Genomic DNA, 22,101 nt, shown 5'->3' on the forward strand with positions numbered 1-22,101 from the left:
TCTATTTGTCATTACCACTGCTAGCAAAACAGAATGTGAATACCTTGGGGCAGAAACCTGTCTGCTGTGCTCATATTACTCTGTAAAATGTCATGCAATCAATTGTGTTATATACAATAATTAAATGCAGATATTTGATCTGATTTTAAAATTAAGTAGCACGACATGGCATTTAACTATGGTCTTAGGGCTAAACATACATTATGGTGAATCTATGTGTATTGAGCCTTCAGCAAGGTTTTCTTTTTGTAAATTAGCTGTGGGGGGCCCTAATTTGGATCAGGGGTGGTGTGTGCGCACGCGCGCACGTGTCTGTCTTATCCTTTTACTCTCATGCTACAGCCCCAATTCAGATCATCCTTCTGGTGCTACGAGCCACAAAGGGGAAAACTTGCCGGCTTAAAATGTAAATTTATTGGTGTTTTGCAGTAGGACAGAAAGGATAACTTTACAGTGCAACCTTTTCATATTTGAATGTTCACACCTGGAAGTACCTTGGTACCCTTAAGCCACGGACACACTGAAGCATCCACAGAATTCCAGGTTCTGCAGCAGCCAAGACAGGATGTAGATTTACATAGATTTCTGGTAATAATTGTCTTACCCCATTGGGATACACAACCAACATCCTTGGACAGATACTCATAACTGTAATTAATTGTCTAACTAGACCTGATAAATCATCTTGTCATAGAGGCAAGGACACTGCAGAAATTCCACTTCAAACTGAACTTCTAGCAACTGCAGTTCCCAGACTTCCAGACCAGACCACTGACCAGTAGTGGGGATGGAGGAAATACATGCTTCAACCCAACTCATAAGCAACAGAGGAATTGTACCCAAACAGAACTTTGTGGTGACTACGGCTGCTCAGAAATCCAGCTAATCCAGTGCATGAGAACCAAGTCTATTATAGCAAAGTTTATTCCACCTACCTACACAGTGCACAATGATGGCATCCCCTTCTCCTGCTGTAGGATGGGTAACATCACCCAAAACATACTTGATAGAGCCCAGGTCTGGGTCTGTATACTCCAAATCCACATCCAGCCTACCAACTTCCTCTTCTTCACTGCTCTCTTCTGACTCAAGACAGTAAGACCTGTAGTGATTAGCTTCCCACAAGGCCATCCTGAATTTAAAAACAAACAAACAAACATCAGGTTGTTAAGAGATGTTTCCGTTATTATGTATCACTTAAATATCTATTCAACTTAAGCCTTCTGATTGAGGAACAATCTGTGGACTATGTAAAGCCAGTAGATGCCCCTGGCAGAGCAGGACCAAGTCTTCTCCAAGTTGAGTTGCCTGGGAATACCACCCAAAAGTAGATGGTAAATTCTATAATAATCTAACCAAGGTCATAGATGAACAAGCTTACACCCAATGAATTTGCTGTTATACACTTGCCGAAGAGGCAGTGCTTCTGGGGCAGCTGCAAATGAACGTTTCCACTTGTTTCTAGTGCTTCCTCTGGGATGTGCTAAATCGCTCTTGCACAAGCGGTGGGTCCCGCTTGCGCAACAGAATTGGTGGGACCCACCGCTTGCACAACAAAATCAGTGGGGCGCAAAGGAATCACAGAGGCATTAATGTCCCATTGGATTCTGCCCATTTTAGCCTCATTTTGATCAACAGGGAAGAAGTCCGAAAGAAATAAACATTCCTGGTTTGAAAAAAATGAAAGGAGAAATGCAAGTCAGATGATTTAAAAGGAGGGAAGAGGACCCCAAAATGAGCAGAAGTTGGCGGAGGCAAAGATGTGCCAGCAAAGGGATGAGTAATATCGTCAATGCATCAACAACCAATTTCAGAGTTGGACTTCAAACACTTCTATATTTATCCCAATTTATGCTATTACAGTCTACAAATGCACTTATGAAAACAGTATAGGTATCCATGATGTTTAAATGTATGTTTTCCCCATGACATGGGACAGTTTTCTGGTGCCCAGGCTATTGAAAAAATTGCACAGCAACTTAACTAGAACTATTTTGAGATTTCCTTACTAGTTTGGACAGTTTTCCAAATGGTGTGGAAAACAGTTTTGTTTTGATAGCTATAGATGCTTCCACATTAGGCATTTAAAGTGGTATAGCCATGCTTTGCTCACTCATTTTATGGGGCATCTACACAAAGTTGAGGTCAACTAGTTTCCCAACTGTATTTTGTCCCTGCACCTTCCATCTCTTTGCAGACCTCAGAAAATCCAACTTTTTTTTAAAAGGAACTGACCAGTAGTGAAATCTGCATATAGGTGTGGACAAGAAAAAGAACAACTAAGTGGGAGGACTGGTCCATGAATGTGGTTGGAAATGCCCTGCAAGCTTGCAAAGAGCTTGGAAGCAGTAAGAAGTACCCACAAGAGTCAGAGAAGACTTGAAGGAGGGAACACCTCCAACTGGTACTGACTTTGGAGAGGCTTACAAAACATCAGTTCAAACCCCACTGCCCATTCAGAGCCACAAAGAGTGCAAACAAACAAAAAGTCAATCACTAATTTGTGGTGGAGTTGTGCTTCAATGGAACAACTAAGTGCCATTTTTAAAACCTCAGGATTAACCCTTCCTCATACTCAGAGTTGCTTCCTCAAATGACACCCATCTCCCCCCGCAAATCTAGAAGATACCCTGTCCTTCTGCTGGATTCCATATTGTGGTTAAGAATTAAACACGTGTTGGTGCACTGGAGCAGAAGTTTGGTGACAGCAATAAAAGAAACAAAAAAAGAGATCAGATCATCCACTTCCTCATTATACTTCAACAGCTTGCATTGCCTCCACCCCTCTTCCTTCACTATGTGGACAGGCATGGGGAATATAGCACTGCAAAGTGTAGTAATTCCTATTCGGAACTATGGCTTTAACCTGCTTACAGTGATAGCAAAAAAGCGAAGCCTGCTGCCCTCCCCCCCCCCCCCCCCCGGTATGGAAGCAATCCATGTTCTATAGAGATTTCAGAAAGCCATTCAGAGTATGGCAAACAACCAATTTTGACACTATCCTAGTTGTAAGAGGTATCACCAGATACAATTCCTTAATCCAAGTGCGGTATTGTTGCAGCAGCAGATAGAACTGAGAAAGGCCCCCAACGCTTGTGCCCTTACGAGATCAATGCACACAGAGTCTTACTTTTTCTGGTGTTCAGCTTCTGCCTTTTTCTGCCTCTTTTCTTCCCTGAGCCTGGCCCTCTTTGCTGCTTCTTCCTGCAGTTTTCTCTGCCGGGCTTCCAGTTCTTCTGGACTCAATTTGCACCTTTTCTTACTGGGTTCCATCTGAATGCCCGTGACAAGAACCTGGATAAGGAAAGGCATTCATGGGTTACAACATCTATTTTATCTCAACTTGGTGTTATGTCTCTCTTCATCCAACATAGGATGGTCCCCTGTAGTCAGTTTTCCAGTGAGCTGGTTATAATTGGGCACACCACCCAAAATGTCAAAATTTTACATTTTAGCTATCCTTACATTTGCTTTATTTCGGAGAGCTCTTCCTTCTTGACTGATGTCTTCAAGGAGAACTCTCTGAAGACTTAGCAGCTGATCAAAGGCCTTCTTGTCTTCTTGGTTAGGTTCCTTAGAGTAGTCTTTGCCTTCATATAGGTACATGTGGCCTTAAAAACAACCACCACCTCAAAATGAACCATTGACATCACAGGGGATTTTGATTTAAGATCAAGTAAAGCATTATAATATTCTTAAAGTGGCCCTGTTTGTTTTAAGAAGCTGTCCTTTCATAGCAGCTCCAACTGTGCCTTCTGTCAGGCAACTCGACCATTTATTTTATTTCCCACTGAATGATCTTAACAGAAAGTGAAGATCAGAACTAAGATGAAGAAACACATGATAAAATGGATCCAGTGCAACCTAAACATTAATTGTTATTCTTTCCCCATAACCTAAAGTATTTGCCCTCCTGGACAACAGTTACACTCACAAAGGAAACTAAAGAAGCTTTGAGCACCGTTTGGTGGAAAGGTGGGATACAAATCTAACAAATAATTACAAACAAACTGACAATTCCTGAACAAGAAAGTCCACAGCAACATGACCTGTTTCATACCACAGCCAACAGGGCAAACTTTTCTAATATTTTGTTATTCAAGAATCTCAAAGAACTTTACCAACACTGATCAATGCAACTTCCTTTCCTATTCAAATAAGGCTGGTAAAGGTGAGGATAACTTCTACTTGAATGGATAAAACAAAATGTCAGAGACATAGGTCCAGTTATGCAAATCAAGAGTAAGATTCCAATCCTCAGAATATCAAGAACCCAGATTTTCCCCAAACCCTATTTTCTTCCTCGGTTCCAAATTAGATGCAAAAGGGGCAGCTACCCGTGTTTGCTCATTCCTGTATGCCTGGGTAGATGGAGGGTGCATGTTTAGTTTTAATAAAAGAACAACAGTAACAAGAAAAGTTGAACCTTCCTTCAGTCCTCTCACTTCAGCACTTTTCTCCAACCCAGCTGTCATATGAGAGAAGACTTGGACTGGAGAGAGAAGAGCTTCACGTTACAGAACACAACTAAACCCCAGAGATAAATCCTGACATAAGACCAACAGCTGGATCAGGCCATGGGTCCATCTAATCCAGCATCCTGTTTCCAATAGTGGACAGCTGGATGCCTCCAGGGAAACTCACAAGCAGAATATGAAAGCAGTAGCCTTCCCTTGTAGTTTGTCCATCCCTCACCCCCAGCCCCTGGTACTCAGAGATATATTGCCTTTCAAAGGTCCATTTAGCTATTGTGGTCATTAGCCTATCCTCCATGAATTATTCCAACCCTGACATAAAGCCATTTTTAAGCCAGAAAGACCATCAGACTTGCTCGCTAGCTCAGGATATTACTGCTGCCAGATCAGCTTCTGAGCAGGGAAGCAAAATTCTGGAGAGACAGGTGCAGGGTGTTTATCAAGTCAACAGTCTGGAGTTCTGAAAAGGAAGGGCTGAGTGGAACATTGTGCAAAGGAGTGGGACTGTCTTTTGCAAGAATAGGCTGATCTCAAGAGGACTGGAAAAGCAGGAAGGGTGAACAAGTGAGCAGAGCCAGGGTTTAGAAAAAAAATTCACTTCCCAAAGTGAGGCAAACTCTGTTCCCTATTGCTTTTTATATCTATGTAGAATTCATTCACATACTTTCTACATTTTGCTCCTCATTTCCCTCTGTGACAGACAGCACAGGATCCATTAACCATTTTCCTCCTGTTGTCTCCCCAAGGATACTTCCCAGGTCCACATCACAGATGGTGCTTCCATCCAATGACAACAGTTTGTCCAAACCAAACTTCAGGATTTCACTCAGCTTTCAAAAAATGAAAAAGAATGGAGGTTACATGGATTCACCATCACCTTTCCCAATGCTTTCAGAGGTACATTAAGAAGAAACAGGAGTTTGGACATGGGAAAACAAGACCCAAACAATCAAGTCCTGATTATGGTTTTGTACTACCTGCATGTCAAGCAACAGAACCCTGTTTGATGGGTAAAACAATCATAGTAGCCATACTGAAAGCAGCTGCCGATTCAAGCATACAGCTGGGCATGGATTGCCTTTCTCTTTTGTTCAGCATTCATGATCCAATTCTGCAGCAGCAAACCTCTACGGGAGGGCGTAGTTCCCAAACAATGAACTGAGTGCAAATCTTGAAGCAGAAGGAATTAAAGTGGGCATAACGTTGGTGGCAGCTGGAGTGGCTGTACCATTTCCTGGGAGTTCTCTTCCTACATATTTTACTGTTTCCTTGGGCCTTGATTGAACTTCAGAGCTTCACAGAAAAACTAAACTTTTAAAGGTAATGTCAAATCCTCCCCACTGGTCTCACAAATAAGAGAAAGAGGTTGTGAATTGAGGGCTGTGGCTTTGGCTAGTGAGGTGCTCATTACACAGAAAGGTGTGGAGTCTTTCTAGGAGGTTTAAACAAAAACAAGCATGCAAAAGCCACAGACTTCATCTCTAGCGTTATACTTCCTTGATTCCCTGATCTGGCACAAACTGCACTAGATCTCTTTGCTGATTTCCACAACTTTTTAATACACTTGGGTCTGGCTTTGCACAGAAGTTTAGATTGCTGGTGGAGACACATTTGGCCTCTGTTTTACCTGGACATCTGCTGCCTCCTGTGATTTCTGTGCTCCAAGGGCGAATTGTCCCCCTTCGATAACAGCATTGGTTAGCTGGAGTTTTGATGCTGCTCGTCGGTAGATTATTTCTTCTACAGTGTCTCTCCCAATCAAGCGAATAATCTTTACAGGCCTATAATGGCATAATAAAACTGTTTTTAATAGAATTCATCACATTAGATCACAAGAGTCTAAAGCTCACATAATCCTGATTGAGAACCAAAAAGCAGTATAACAAGGAATTTAGTAGTCCCTCAGGAACAGAGGTAGTTCGCAACTCATTCACACCCTGCCCCGTCAGCTCCCCAAAGAAAGCCTACAATTCACCCCAACAAGGTCTCCCCACATCCAGAGTAGTTGCCCAGACTTCTATTTTGCTTTTCAGGAGACTGCCATGATTGAAGAGAGCATCCTCGTAGTCATGAGACAGAGAAGTGCAGAATGTGTACATTAGTCCCTACCTGCAGACATGACTGCCACCTGTCGGGTCTGGCTGCTGTAGAATCTCTGGGCTTGCAAGCTTCCTGTGTAAGCTGGAAAGCATGGCTTGCAGCAGGGGTAGGGAACCTGGGGCTCCCCAAATGATGTTGGACACCAGCTCCAATCAGCCCCACCCAGTATGGCTAGAGATGATGACAGCTACAGTACAACATCTGGAGGGCCACCTGTAGCTACCCCTAGCCCAGAAGGATGCAAATCTGCAGCTGCAAGCACCAGCCCAATGGTGTCTTACCTTGCAGGCTGCATCCTGGTGCCCCTCTCGCCCAGCCGTCATGGGAGCCACTGCCATAGACCAGGGTGGCTTTGGCCTCTCTAAAGGGCTTTCCTGCAGAACTCAAGGGGCTGGGAGGAAGAACCTGGAAGCAAGAGCTGCTACTGCCTCCCTTCTACAGCCAGTCTCATTCTGGCACTGTAACCTGATGGGAGAGTTTCTGCCTTGTTCAGTCCTAGAATGCATGAGAGTAATGCTAAAGAACAGCTTATTACAATTTATATCCCACCGTTCTGTCAATGGCACTCAAGACAGCTAACAGAAAAACATAAAAGGGAAGATAAAAGCCAATCCAAATGATTAAGGGTGCAATCTTATGCATGTTTAGACAGAAAAAAGACCTACAACTCTCAACAAAAGTTGTAGGACTTTTGCATTAAAACATCACCAGAGCATAAAGCAGTAGGCAGTTAACATTTGAACTATTCAAATTTGACCAGTGCAGATGGCAGGTTAAGCTGCTCGGCCAAACTGTTCCATGTTTCTCATTATCAATTATTCTTAAAAATCCACCAGTATCTCACAATGTTGTAAAGTACAGATTTCTTCTACCTCCTAGTAACCACAAATAGTCAGGCATTCAAGACAGCTTGCCTTTGCATAGAGTCATTGCCTTTTCCTCAGAATTGACTATCTACAACCACCTGGTATACAACTTTGCCTGGAGAGAGGGGCATCCAGGTCAGGAGATGCATCTTCTACACAACTCTGGAGCCTGTTGTTTCTAGTTTTACAAAGGAAACAATGGCCTGGGTGATCATCGTTAATTAAAGACAGTTCTGTTTTGTTTTTAAACAAGAATGCATCTGTTTGGGCTGAGCAGCTCACATTGGGGGTGCCTCTACTGAGATATTTCTATCCTGCCTTTCTGCAATTCCAGAGAGCTTATAAAGTGAGTATCTCATTTGTAAAAATCTTGCTACAAAACCCAAATGCTTACAATAATAAATGTAGTAAACACGTGTCTGTAGTTATATTTACGTATCTTAAAATGCCTACTTTTTCAGATTCCCTAAAGCCTGCAGGTGGACTATACAGAGCAAGAAATTGTACAAGATTGGGGCCAGAGAGAAAAGATTCTGTTAAGAAACAGTTCTGTCTTTTAACAGCAAGTCTCTCTGGGCAGGGGCCAGTGATGTAGGCTGGAAAATTTCCCAGTGCTTCATTTTTCTGCAGAAATTTTTCTGCTTCATAAGTTCATCAGTAACAATGAATGGATGCCAATTGCAAATACAATGTTTGGCAGTTTCAAAATTGTCATTAATGTTTCTCAGGTGATTATCCCTAGCCAGTATGTGAGAAAATACGCATGTCACTGAAATACATTTATTACTTAAATACATGTTGACTGAAGGATGCTGGGAGTTGTAGTTCAACACATTTGGAGGGCACAGGTTGGGGAAGGCTGAATTAGTGTGTCAACAGTTTTTAGTACCTTTGTTTCTTTCTCACACCTAAACATTAAGGTAAATATATGCTATTGTCTTTAAATTTTTACAAGAATTCCAATAAAAATGTCTACATAATATAACATTTAAATGACATTAAATGTGCTTTGATTTTTTCCCTCAAATATTTTAGGTCACATACCTGCGGTGTGTTGAGACAAAACATTAACATGGGGTACTTTTTTTAGCTGTGTTGTTTATTTTACTTGTATTTAGTAAACTTGTTAAATTGGATTACCCTCTAGTGATTTTCTGATGCAAACTGAAAATGTTCCAATACAAATGACCCTAATTTGCATTGGAAAATGTTCCAATTCAAAATCTTCTGGAAGACCCACATCACTGGCAGAGGCTCATATGGAAAAAAGGGGGTTTGCAAACATGCCAGACCCTAGAGTTAAACAGCACATTCTACATTATTTACAACCGATTCATTTTTATAGTAGACCTTTTCAACTTCCCTTTATAGGACAACAATTGCTCTGGTTCTTCCACTGCCCCACCTTACAGAATCTGTGACCGCGGGAGGCCAAATATCTGAAGGACTGGGAAACTGAAAGGGCATTTATGCATTGAATAAACGCCCTCACTGTTTTCTATTCTTTGTCACTCAGCACAGATCTTTAGTGAGTGCTGGTCTGACAACAACATGTAGTAGTAGTTGTTGTTGTTCTGTCATTAAGTCGTGTCCGACTCTTCGTGACCCCATGGACCACAGCACGCCAGGCCTTCCTGTCCTGCGCTCTCTCCCGGAGCGTGCTCAAGTTCATATTCATTGCATCGGGGATGCTATCTAGCCATCTCATCCTCTGCCGTCCCCGTCTCCTTTTGCCTTCAATCCTTCCCAGCATCAGGGTCTTTTCCAGGGAGTTTTCTCTTCGCATTAGGTGGCCAAAATATTGGAGCTTCAGCTTCAGTATCTGTCCTTCCAATGAGCAGTCAGGGTTGATTTCCTTTAGGATGGACTGATTTGACCTCCTTGCAGTCCAGGGGACTCCTAAGGGTCTTCTCCAGCACCACAATTGGAAGGCATCAATTCTTTGGTGCTCAGCCTTCCTTACAGTCCAGCTCACACAGCCATACGTTGCTAATGGGAAAACCATAGCTTTGATTATACAAACCTTTGTCGGCAAGGTGATGTCTCTGCTTCTTACTATGCTGCCTAGGTTTGCCATAGCTTTCCTCCCAAGGAGCAAGCGTCTTTTAATTTCATGACTACAGTCACCATCTACGGTGATCTTGGAGCCCAAGAAAATAAAATTTGTCACTGCTTCCATTTCTTCCCCTTCTATATATGCCAGGAAGTGATGGGGCCAGATACCATGATCTTCGATTTTTTAATGTTGAGTTTCAAACCAGCGTTTTCACTCTCTACTTTCACCCTCAACAAGAGGCTCTTTAGATCCTCTTCGCTTTCTGCCATTAGGGTGGTATTGTCTGCGTATCTGAGGTTGTTGATAATTCCCCCAGCAATCTTAATTCCAACCTGTGATTCATCCAACCTGGCATTTCTCATGATGTACTCTGCATATAAGTTAAATAAGCAGGGTGACAATATGCAGCCTTGTCATACTCCTTTCCCAATTTTGAACCACTCGGTTGTTCCATGTCTGGTTCTTACTGTTGCTTTCTTGATCCTCGTACAGGTTTCTCAGGAGACAGGTAAGGTGGTCTGGTACTCCCATCTCTTTAAGAATTTGCCAGAGTTTGTTGTGATCCACACAATCAAAGGCTTTAGTGTAGTCAATGAAGCAGAAATAGACATTTTTCTGGAATTCTCTTGCTTTCTCCATGATCTAGCGAACATTGGCGATTTGATCTCTAGTTCTTCTGCCTCTTCGAAACCCAGCTTGTACTTCTGGTAGTTCTTGGTTCACACACCGCTGAAGCTTAGCTTGTAGGATTTTGAGCATCACCTTGCTGGCATATGAAATGAGCACAACTGTACGGTAGTTTGAACACTCTTTGGCGTTGCCCTTCTTTGGAACTGGAACGTAAACTGACCTTTTCCAGTCTTGTGGCCACTGTTGAGTGTTCCAAATTTGTTGGCATATTGAGTGCAGCACTTTAACAGCATCATCTTTTAGGATTTTAAATAGCTCAGCTGGAATACTGTCATCTCCGCTAGCTTTGTTGTTAGTAATGCTTCCTAAGGCCCACTTGACTTCACTCTCGAGGATGTCCGGCTCAAGTTCAGTGACCGCACTCTCATGGCTATCAGGGACATTAAGACCTTTCCTGTATAGTTCTTCTGTGTATTCTTGCCACCTCTTCTTAATCTCATCTGCTTCTGTTAGGTCCCTGCCTTCTTTGTCCTTTATTATGCCCGTCTTTGCACAAAATGTTCCCTTGAGATCTCCAATTTTCTTGAAAAGATCTCTAGTCTTTCCCATTCTATTGTTTTCCTTGATTTCTTTGCATTGTTCATTTAAGAAGGCCTTCTTGTCTCTCCTTGCTATTCTCTGGAACTCTGCATTCAGTTGGATATATCTTCCCCTTTCTCCCTTGCTTTTCGCTTCCCTTCTTTCCTCAGCTACTTGTAAAGCCTCATCAGACGGCCACTTGGCTTTCTTGCATTTCTTTCTCTTTGGGATGGATTGAGTTGCTGCCTCCTGAACAATGTTACGGACCTCCATCCATAGTTCCTCAGGCACTCACTCTGTCTATCAGGTCTAATCCCTTAAATCTATTCCTTACCTCCACTGTATATTCTTAAGGGATATGATTTAGGTCATACCTGAATGGTTTAGTGGTTTTCCCTACGTTCTTCAATTTAAGCCGACATTTTGCAACAAGAAGCTCATGATCTGAGCCACAGTCAGCTCCAGGTCTTGTTTTTTTTTTACTGAGTATATAGAGCTTCTCTATCTTTGGCTGCAAAGGACATAATCAATCTGATTTCGATATTGACCATCTGGTGACGTCCATGTGTAGAGTCGTCTCTTGTGCTGTTGGAAAAGAGTGTTTGCTATGATCAGCGTGTTCTCTTGGCAAAACTCTATTAGCCTTTGTCCTGCTTCATTTTGTACACCAAGGCCATGCTTGCCTGTTATCCTGGTGATTTCTTGACTTCCTACTTTAGCATTCCAATCCCCTATGATGAAGAGGACATCTTTTTTTGGTGTTAGTTCTACAAGGTGTTGTAGGTCTTCATAGAACCGATCAACCTCAGCTTCTTCGGCATCAGTGGTTGGGGCATAGACTTGAATTACTGTGATGTTGAATGGTTTGCCTTGGATTCGTACTCAGATCATTCTATTGTTTTTGAGATTGTACCCCAGCACTGCTTTTCCCACCCTTTTGTTGACTATGAGTGCTACTCCATTTCTTCTAAGGGATTCTCGCCCACAGTAGTAGATATGATGGTCACCTGAATTAAATTCGCCCATGCTTGTCCATTTTAGTTGGCTGATTCCCAAGATGTCGATGTTCAATCTTGCCATCTCATGTTTGACCACCTCCAGCTTACCTTGATTCATTGATCTGACATTCCAGGTTGCTAAACAATATTGTTCTTTGCAGCATTGGATTTTCTTTTCATCACCAGACACATCCACAGCTGAGTGTCGTTTCGGCTTTGGCCCGGCCGCTTCACTCTTTCTGGCGCTACTTGGAAATTCCCTCTGCTCTTCCCCAGTAGTATATTGGACACCTTCCGACCTGAGGGGCTCATCTTCCGGAGTCATCTCTTTTAGCCTTGTGATACGTTCCATGGGGTTTTCTTGGCAGGAATACTGGAGTGGGTTGCCATTTCCTTCTCCAGTGGACCACATTTTGTCAGAACTCTCCGCCATGACCTGTCCGTCTTGGGTGGCACTGCATGGCATAGCTTATGGCTTCACTGAGTTACGCAAGCCTCTTCGCCACAACAAGGCAGTGATCCATGAAGGGGAATAACATGTAGAGCGTGATCCAAAAACCTTACTGCACTGCACCTAACCTAATCCCTTCTAGTATACAGGCAGCAAAGACGCAGCAAAGACACAGCAAGATGCAAAGGTACCCAGCTATTACACAATGGCCATGCAGCCTCTGCCAGGGTGCTGTCAGATCTGGCTCCGCACCAGGACAGGCCTGGTCCTGTCACAAGCAGTGGGAGTGAACAGGCCAGAGACAGAAGGCTGGTGGTCAGGAGGCAAGACATAGCAGTCTCTGTGGCTGCAGTTAGTGACAAGATGCTCAGATGAACAAACTAGCTTGGCCTCAAGGATTTTATAGGGCCTGGTGTATGACAACTGCCTTGTGGAATCAGCACAGCATGAAAGCAGGAAGAATGGGGAGTCAGTTGACTCTTTTCAGACTGGAACAGTAGCCCCTAGAGCCACAGAACTAGAGTAGGCCCCCGGGGCCATCTAGTCCAAAAGCTGCTCAATGTAGAAAACCCAGAGCTACAGCATTCCCAGGAGATGGTGGTCCACCATCTGCCTGAAGACCTCCAATGAGGGAGAGCCACCAGCAACCAGGTAATTGCTTCCATTTCACCAGGTTTCTCATAATGTTCAACCAAAATCTATCTTCCTGCAGCTTAACCCCATTTGATGTAGTCCTGCCTTCTGGGGCAATAAAGAAGAAGTCAACCCTTCAGGTATTTGAAGAGTGCTATCATGCCTCAGTCTTCTCTTCTCCAGGCTGAACATACCCAGTTCCTCCAACCTCTTCTCATAGGGCTTGTTCTTCATACCCTTGACTATCTTTGTTGCCCTCCTCTAAACTTGCTCCAGTTAGTCTAGATCGGCCTTTCCCAACCTCATGGCCTCGAGATGTTTTGGACTTCAACTCCTATCAGCCCCTGCCAGGATGTCCAATGGTCAGGAATGCCGGAAGCCCTAGGTTGAGACCCACCCCAGTACCTTCCAGGTGCTGCCACTCGCTGCAGTGGTCACAACAGCTCCTGGGCACTAACACCAAGCCTGCTGCATTCTGGCCGGTTGCTGCAGCCTCACAGCAAGACCCATTGGGTCTTGAGATACCTTGGATCCCGCATATGCTTGGGATGTGCCAGGCTATGGCTGTAGCTGTGCTGGCGAGGGCTGCAGCAGGATTTTTGGAACAGGCCCTTAGGGAGAGAAGGGGGCACACATGCATGCCTAGACACTCATCCTTACTTCTTCTGGCCAATCCTGTGGGCTCTTGCTGTTGCTTGCAAGTCATTTTGTGGGTTAAAGTCACTGTCAACAAAAATAATGGTGTCTGCTGCGGTTAGATTTATGCCAACTCCACCTTGGTAAATAAAGGATTCAGTTAAATTTTTTCATAAGTATCATTGAAAATAAAACATATTTTATCCCCTTAATTTGATGAATTGTGATGCATAGATCCATATTTTGATTTTAAAAACCAAGTATTACGAGTCTTTTCATTTCATTAAATCAGATGCATAGACCATCCCATCCCAAACACTCAGAGCAGGTAACAATTTAAAACCATAAAATATTGTTACAAATAATATTAAAATATCATTCTAAAAGCCACCCCGCCCCCCAACAATTTTACACATAAATGTAACTGACCCAGGTTTGAAATCTTGGGCTTGCCACATCCATGGGTAACTTAGGCCTCAACCCTGATCCTCTCTCCCAGAGGTGAGCTGGAAATTGCCAGCTCCCTCAGTTTTCATTTTTAGACAACAGATTTCAAAAAATAACTTTGCCACAGCATATCAATTTTATAGTGAGGTATTACTGACACCTAACCCACACAGCATGAGGAAGCTTTTCCTAGCAGGTTTATTAATTTTTTTCAGAAGAACTGAAAGACCATAGAATCATAGAATAGTAGGGTTGCAAGGGGCCTAGAAGACTATCGAGTCCAACCCCCTGCTCAATACAGGAATCTAAGTCAAAGCATCCCTGACAAGTGGCTGTCCAGCCTCGTCTTGAATGCCTCCAGTGTGGCAGAGCCCACCACCTCCCTAGGTAATTGGTCCCATTGTCGTATTGCTCTAACAGGCAGGATGTTTCTCCTGATGTTCAGCCGGAATCTGGCTTCCTGTAACTTGAGCCCATTATTCCGTGTCCTGAATTCTGGGATGATCACAACAACCCTATGAGGTAGTGCCCAGGAGAGTGTGTGCCCAGGATCATCCAGTAAGCTTTATGGTTGAGCTAGGCTCTGAAACTGGATCTCTCTGATCCAAGCCCAACATTCTAGACACTACACCACACTGGCTCCCTCAATATAAAATGGCATTTATATTGTATTTCATCTCACTAGTTTTCTTGAGTGGCATTACCTGCCTTGAGCCCTAGAGACTGTTATTTAGAAACTGATATGAATGGGATAACAAACACCCTCTTCCAACAACCTAAGAGACGACTTTATACATGGACTTCACCAGACAGTCGACACCGAGATCAGATTGACTACATCCTTTGTAGCCAAAGGTGGTGGACATCTATGCAGTCGGTAAAAACAAGACCTGGAGCTGATTGTAGTTCAGATCATGAACTTCTTATTGCACAATTTAGAATCAGACTAAAGAGAATAGGGAAGACCCACAGATCAGTTAGATATGAGCTCACTAATATTCCTAATGAATATGCAGTGGAGGTGAAGAACAGATTTAAGGGACTAGATTTAGTACATAGGGTCCTGGAAGAACTATGGACAGAAGTTCGCAACACTGATCAGGAGGTGGCAACAAAAAACGTCCCAAAGAAAAAGAAAACCAAGAAGGCAAGATGGCTGTCTGCTGAGACACTGGAAGCAGCCCAAGAAAGAAGGAAAGCAAAAGGCAACAGTGATAGGGGGAGATATGCCCAATTCAATGCAAAATTCCAGAGTTTAGCCAGAAGAGATAAGGAATTATTTTTAAACAAGCAGTGTGAGGAACTGGAAGAAGATAATAGAACAGGAAGGACAAGAGCCCTCTTCCAGAAAATTAGAAACATAGGAGGTAAATTCCAGGCAAAAATGGGTATGATCAAAAACAAAGATGGCAAGGACCTAACAGAAGCAGAAGAGATCAAGAAAAGGTGGCAAGAATATATGGAAGATCTGTATAGGAAGGATAATAATATCGGGGGTAGATTTGACGGTGTGGTCAGTGAGCTAGAGCCAGACATCCTGAAGAGTGAGGTTGAATGGGCCTTAAGAAGCATTGCTAATAACAAGGAAGCAGGCGATGATGGTATCCCAGCTGAACTGTTTAAAATCTTGCAAGATGATACTGTCAAGGTGATGCATGCCATATGCCAGCAAATTTGGAAAATACAAGAATGGCCAACAGATTGGAAAACATCAACTTATATCCACATACCAAAAAAGGGAAGCACCAAAGAATGTTCAAACTATCGAACAGTGGCACTTATTTCACATGCCAGTAAGGTAACGCTCAAGATCTTGCAAGCTAGACTCCAGCAATTCATGGAACGAGAATTGCCAGATGTACAAGCTGGGTTTTGAAAAGGCAGAGGAACTAGAGACCAAATTGCCAATATCTGCTGGATAATGGAGAAAGCCAGGGAGTTTCAGAAAAACATCTATTTCTGTTTTATTGACTATTCTAAAGCCTTTGACTGTGTGGATCATAACAAATTGTGGCAAGTTCTTGGTGGTATAGGGATACTAAGTCATCTTGTCTGCCTCCTGAGGAATCTGTATAATGACCAAGTAGCAATGGTAAGAACAGACCACGGAACAACGGACTGGTTTAAGATTGGGAAAGGAGTACGGCAGGGTTGTATACTCTCACCCTACCTATTCAACCTGTACGCAGAACACATCATGCGACATGCTGGGCTTGATGAAGCCAAGGCTGGAGTTAAAATCTCTGGAAAAAACATTAACAATCTCAGATATGCAGATGATACCACTTTGATGGCTGAAAGGGAGGAGGAGCTGAGGAACCTCATGACAAAGGTGAAAGAAGAAAGTGCAAAAGCTGGGTTGCAGTTAAACCTCAAAAAAACCAAGATTATGGCAACCAGCTTGATTGATAACTGGAAAATAGAGGGAGAAAATGTGGAGGCAGTGACAGACTTTGTCTTTCTAGGCGCAAAGATTACTGCAGACGCTGACTGCAGCCAGGAAATCAGAAGATGTTTACTTCTTGGGAGGACAGCAATGACAAATCTTGATAAAATAGTGAAGAGCAGAGACATCACACTGACAAAGGTCCGCATAGTTCAAGCAATGGTATTCCCCGTAGTAACCTATGGCTGCGAGAGCTGGACCATAAGGAAGGCTGAGCGAAGGAAGATAGATGCTTTTGAACTGTGGTGCTGGAGGAAAATTCTGAGAGTGCCTTGGACTGCTAGAAGATCAAACCAGTCCATACTCCAGGAAATCAAGCCAGATTGCTCACTTGAGGGAATGATATTAAAGGCAAAACTGAAGTACTTTGGCCATATAATGAGAAGACAGGATACCCTGGAGAAGATGCTGATGCTAGGGAAATTGGAGGGCAAAAGGAAGAGGGGCCGACCAAGGGCAAGATGGATGGATGATATTCTGGAGGTGATGGACTCGACCTTGGGGAGCTGGGGGTGGCGATGGCCAACACGAAGCTTTGGCGTGGGCTGGTCCATGAAGTCACGAAGAGTCGGAAGCGACTGACCAAATAAACAACAAAACAAACAATGAATAGGATGGAAACAAATCCTTTGAAGTCAGGCTCTTAGAACAAGAGACTGAGCTGGGTCTGGATGCCTTTTTTTCTGGTTGAGAAGGCAATGGGGAGATGTTTGGGCATGACAGTGTAGCAAGGAAAAAGAGCATGGAGTGGATCTAGAAGGATCCTTTGAACCAGGCTATGGGTGCAACATGTGGAAGCCCTCACTAAGGAAAGGGGATTGGGGCCCTTAGTAGCAGGCAACGGATCAGGGGAGAAGGCTAAGATTAGCACAATGAGTCTTCAAGTTGACAGCAGGCAGACCACCCAATGTAGCATACTTCAGAGCTACCATTAGCCAAGCCACAGGTAATCAGAATTATCAGTTACCTTCATCTACTGAAACGTGTGTGCACATGTGTTATGCACCCATTGTACGAGCATCTCTCATTTCCCCAGATGTAGCCTTATGGCAGTGTAAAATTCTGCAAACAGCCCTCCAGTTTATCTCAACTTGAGTTTATTCAGACTTTCTCTATAACCTCCAAGCTGCACTCAATTCAAGCCTTTATTCACCATCTATGAGGACAGCAGAGGGACATTCAGGGACTGCGAAGCGGCTCAGCTCAGCTGCCCTGGCCCTTTCATAACCTCACCTGCCCTGGTGCCCAGGAGGAAAGCAAAAATGGGCTGCTGACCGAAGTTCTTAATGGCAAGGTGCCTTTCTTCACCTCGGACAGATCCATCCAAACGCTCATAGCTGTAACCTTTTCAGTTAAAAAAGAAAAAGAGTTAAGTGGAGTATTACAGATATTCAAAAGGCTTCTGTTCTTGGAACATTATGCCACCTTCTGCGACCTTTCTCCTGTACCATCCACTGACCTGAAAGCCACTCCACATCCCAAATTCCTTTTTCCACACTTGTCTCCAGCTCTCCCCCATTCACTCTCCTCTGCCTGGGCCTTCCTAATGATGCCATATTACATTACACTGTTATTCTAGTTACATGGATGCAACTTAGTTTCAATATTTATACCAGAATCAATAAAGTTATGCCAGGGTGCATACACCTGAACCGCAGTTCTTGAATTGTACTCTGCAGCTTTGGAGACAGAACAGGGGTGGGGGAGAACAGACATCCAGCAAAAGCTAAACAAGAAAGGGTGTTGTTGACCATTCCAGTACTGTTCTGCACTGAGCAACTCCTGCACCAGGAGCCAAGTCGTGCACACCTTCCAAAATGGAACTCTAAGAACCCTTTGTTAAATATACACTATTGAATCTGGCTTCACCTTGGTAGCTGATTCCATTCTGTTTCTGCCACAAACACCAATCAAAACAAGGCTTAAGCCACACAGATCAGAATGAGATTAAAACCGTCTCATACCTATGTGGTGACAAATGAAAGCTTTATCCTTCCCCAGTGCTTGCAGCTGTGTACCCAGGGAACACGTACAATAGGCACAAGTCAAACTTAGGAACATTTGTGGAATGTAGCACTAAGACTCAGATTTATTTTGCAACCTGGATGTTGGGCCATGAAACACAGCTCTTTCAAGACAGCATACTGTGGCAAGACACCCACAATAAGCACATGATGCAGCAGCCTCAAAATGCATCTAAACCAGAAGGGCTGGTACTGGCTTTGTGCCGAAATAGGCTCTGTGGCTTGGTTAGTGAGTTAAAACCTGTGTGGGCTGTTCTATTTCAAACTGTGGGTAAAGGCTCAAAGCATTTAAATGCTCCTCCATATAAAAATGCCTTTGCAAATAGAAGTATCACCAAAGATGGCTTCTAACATAGCCCTCTCCACAACATGCTAGAATTTTTCTGACCAGAGATTTTTTTGGTAATGGAGAAACGGTCAATACCCTCCCTGCAGTCTGAAGTGGTGTTGACCAGAGATGGGTGTGGTGTTTTTTTAATCACATCAGAGAAAACAAAGCATATCTCTGAATACGTGTTACATTTATATCCTCCTTTCCTCCAAGGAGCTCAAAATTTGTTCTGCACTCATTCTATGCTCACAATCACACTGTGAGGTAGATCTGAACCTGGGCCTCCACAGTTCTCATCTAATTATTACACCACGCTGCCTCTCAGTAAAAAGGCTACATTTAGAGCTGCATGTCCTGTGTGCACTAAAAAGTTAAAAAGCAGCCAAAGCCTGTACTTAAATTTTGCATGTATTTATTTGCATAACACACCCAGTTTCTAAGATCTAGATTTTTGAACATATGATCTGGCAGGGCCAACTGTGGCAACAGGCAAGGGAAGGACAAGGAACTTAAAGCAAAAAAAGATTAGAAGACTGGGGAGGAGCCATTGAGGCAGAGGGGGACAAAGAGCTCCAAGACGGACAGGGTGTCAGATTTAGAGGCCAATGTCAGATGTCAGATTTTGCACATCTTCCACTTCTCCTGTTCTAGCTGATGGTGTGGGGAAGGAATGGCTACTTTAAGTGCTTTGGCTAACTGGGGGGTGCTTGCCATACTTCTGGCTTCTAGACAACCAGCAAATTATACGACAGCACATGGAAGGCTTGTTTGGAGTGGTGCATGCAGAATGTAAAGCTGCGGGGCGTAACAATTCTAAATCCTCAGTGTCATGCCCTGGCCAGATGTCAGACTAAAATGGATTCTGATAATCTGTGCCATCCTAGTCAGTTTGGAATGTTCACCATCTGTGGAGTTCCTTGTCCAAAAAAGAGATATTTGCAGCCATCCCACAATTGCTACAATCATCTGGTCAAAAGAGGGTTTATTTATGAGCAGTTCAATGACTGCCTCCTTCAGAGCAAAAAGGAAGCAGGCACACCTATTCAGGTGGGCTGTTGACCTCCTCAGGCTACAATAACTGAAATTCATGCAGGCAAAGGAGATATTCCCACCTAGATCTCTGGGAATGTCTGGTAATTGTACTGTATCTGAAGGAGAATTCAGGTCAAGCATATGCAAGCAATTATATTTTCTCTTGGACCACTCAGCAACTTTTGATGCCATGGTAGCCTTCTGGACAGGCTGTCTGGGGACACTGCAGTAGTTCTGCTTCTGAGTGGTGGGCAAGTTTCAGAAGGTGGTGTTGGAGAAATCACTGCTCAGCCTCCACAGTACTTGTGCTGTGGAGTTCCAGAGGGTATTCTCAGCGCTTTTAAGCATCTACATTACAATGATGAGGGAGTCATCGGGAGATTTGGAGTGCTGCATCATCAAAATGCAAATGACATCCAGTTGTACTGCTCCATCACCTCCAATTCAGATGAGGCAACCATAGTGATAAAGTGAGGTCAGGACTCTGTAATGGAGTGGATGAGAGCCAATAAACTGAAACTCGGTGCAGACAAAATGGAGGTGATGTTGGTGGGTGATTGTTCTGCCTTGAATAATGTTATTCTGGATGAGGTTGCAGTTGTTCTGAAGGATCAGGTTCACAGCTTGGGGCATTGCCCATTAATCCAGCTTTGTCACTTGTGCCACAAGCAACCTCTGTGGTACATCCATCAGCTTTGGCTGGTGTACCAACAGCAGTCTCTTCTGGGAAAGGATAACCTTCCCACAGTTATCCACGCTACTATAAAAAGTCATATGTGAGTTTGTCTTTGATAACTGTCTGGAAATTATGCTTAATTCAAAATACAGTGCTTGATTGCTAATTGAGAGTGGGCATTGGGAGCAAATCTTGTCAGTCTTTAAGAGAGAGACACTAGGTTTTGGTCCATTCCTGGGCACTATTCAAAGTCCTGGTACTAATCTTTAAAGCCCATCAATGGGGTACCTGAAGGATTTGTTGTCTCCATAATGGTTTGTCCATTCACCCGAGGTCTCTATCGGAGGCTCTTCTCTAACCACGCCTGCCATCGACAATGAAGTGGGTGACAGCTGCGGAGAGGGCCTTCTTGGTGGTGACTTCCTGCCTGTGGAATTGTCTCCTCAGGAATGCTCAACTTCCGCCTACGTTGTTATCTTTCGGTGCCAGGCAAAGTCCTTTTTTATTTTCCCAGGACTTTTAAGAACTTTTAACCCTGGATTGATTAGTTTTATGTTGTTTTTACCTGCTTTTAAAAAAATCTGTAATACTCTTTGTATTGTGCTCAATTAAAACCTAATAATATACAAGTGTTCAAACTATCCTGGTAGATTTTATTTAAAACAAACAAACGAACAAACTTTAAATGAAGCTTAAACTAAGCTTACTAATTACACAACTCAGTAAGCAACACCAGAGTCCTGTGAAGCCTGGACATCACATCTTATGACATGAACACCTTGCCATAAGCCCGGATGTATGTGGCTATTGCATGGGAAGGAAAATGCAGTTGCACATGTTCAGATACACTCTCACTTGTTACTGAAAGCACCGAAGACAGATTCTGGACTGAAGCCCAGGCTCAAAGTTAAGTCCTAGAGAGTATTGGTCGACTACTAGTTAAGACCTTTTCTTTAGGACCTTTCTCTGTACAAAGGGTCAGCTGAAGAACCCTTTTGCACCCAGTAATAGGCCCCTTGACAGTAAAACTAGCTACATAATTTACCTCTGTAATCCATATAGTCCTGCAGAATATCCAGCATTTGGGTCATCTGGGAGAACAGCAATACACGATGACCACTGGAATAAGAAAGAGAGAGAAGCCTCTGATCTCAGCTCAGTTTTCTGTGTAGCATAACCAAGGAAGATTTAGAATTAGACTGCAACCCCCTACACACCCTTATTTGGGAATAAATGCCACTGAACCCAGCAGATATCAGAGAGGGCTGTTATTGTGAAAGTCAGTCAAGAGTCCAGCCTCATCACATAGTAACTCAGTTAGCAAATACAGAGGTATACACAACTGTGCCACCAGAAGGACATGCAAAACCCAAATAGTGAAAGCTGAATAAATAAGCGATTTTGCATCTTTTAGTTTGCATAGATAATTCTATTTCTGCTAGGTAGAGGGAGAGTCATGGAGTCAGAGAATGCCTACCGAAAATGTATGGCCCCACCTTAGGGGACACTATGCAAGAGGAGACCAGCTCTGTCCTGCTTGCCCTGTGTGGGATGCAGCAAGGCAAATCTCTGCAGCCAAAGTGCCTCCTAATAATTATGTAGACAAAATAGGATTGCGTGCTAAGCAAGATGAAATGAGCACCATCCCACTTATGCTGCTATCTGCCAGACAGCTTGGTCACATGAAAAGGCTACCACAATCACGCAGAGTTCTAGGATAT

At 43.5% G+C, this 22,101-nt stretch overlaps 1 protein-coding gene across 6 annotated transcripts in view; it reads right to left on the reverse strand.

The window, feature by feature from the left end:
* Positions 1-22,101, reverse strand: part of CHD1L (chromodomain helicase DNA binding protein 1 like) — a 63,353-nt gene that overhangs the window by 12,055 nt on the left and 29,197 nt on the right. For all 6 annotated transcript variants that reach the window (XM_084835414.1, XM_084835417.1, XM_084835418.1 and 3 more), the window contains 8 exons: positions 21,426-21,499; positions 17,551-17,661; positions 13,449-13,563; positions 6,103-6,256; positions 5,140-5,305; positions 3,466-3,611; positions 3,131-3,294; positions 936-1,132 (listed from right to left, as the gene is read on the reverse strand). In XM_084835414.1, the coding sequence (XP_084691540.1) occupies positions 936-1,132; positions 3,131-3,294; positions 3,466-3,611; positions 5,140-5,305; positions 6,103-6,256; positions 13,449-13,563; positions 17,551-17,661; positions 21,426-21,499 (1,127 nt within the window). The remainder of the gene's footprint in view (positions 1-935; positions 1,133-3,130; positions 3,295-3,465; positions 3,612-5,139; positions 5,306-6,102; positions 6,257-13,448; positions 13,564-17,550; positions 17,662-21,425; positions 21,500-22,101) is intronic.

This window comes from Heloderma suspectum, chromosome 2, assembly GCF_057233095.1.
Source record: "Heloderma suspectum isolate Gila_16-S chromosome 2, 16-S_ref, whole genome shotgun sequence".
NCBI classification, from domain to species: domain Eukaryota; kingdom Metazoa; phylum Chordata; class Lepidosauria; order Squamata; family Helodermatidae; genus Heloderma; species Heloderma suspectum.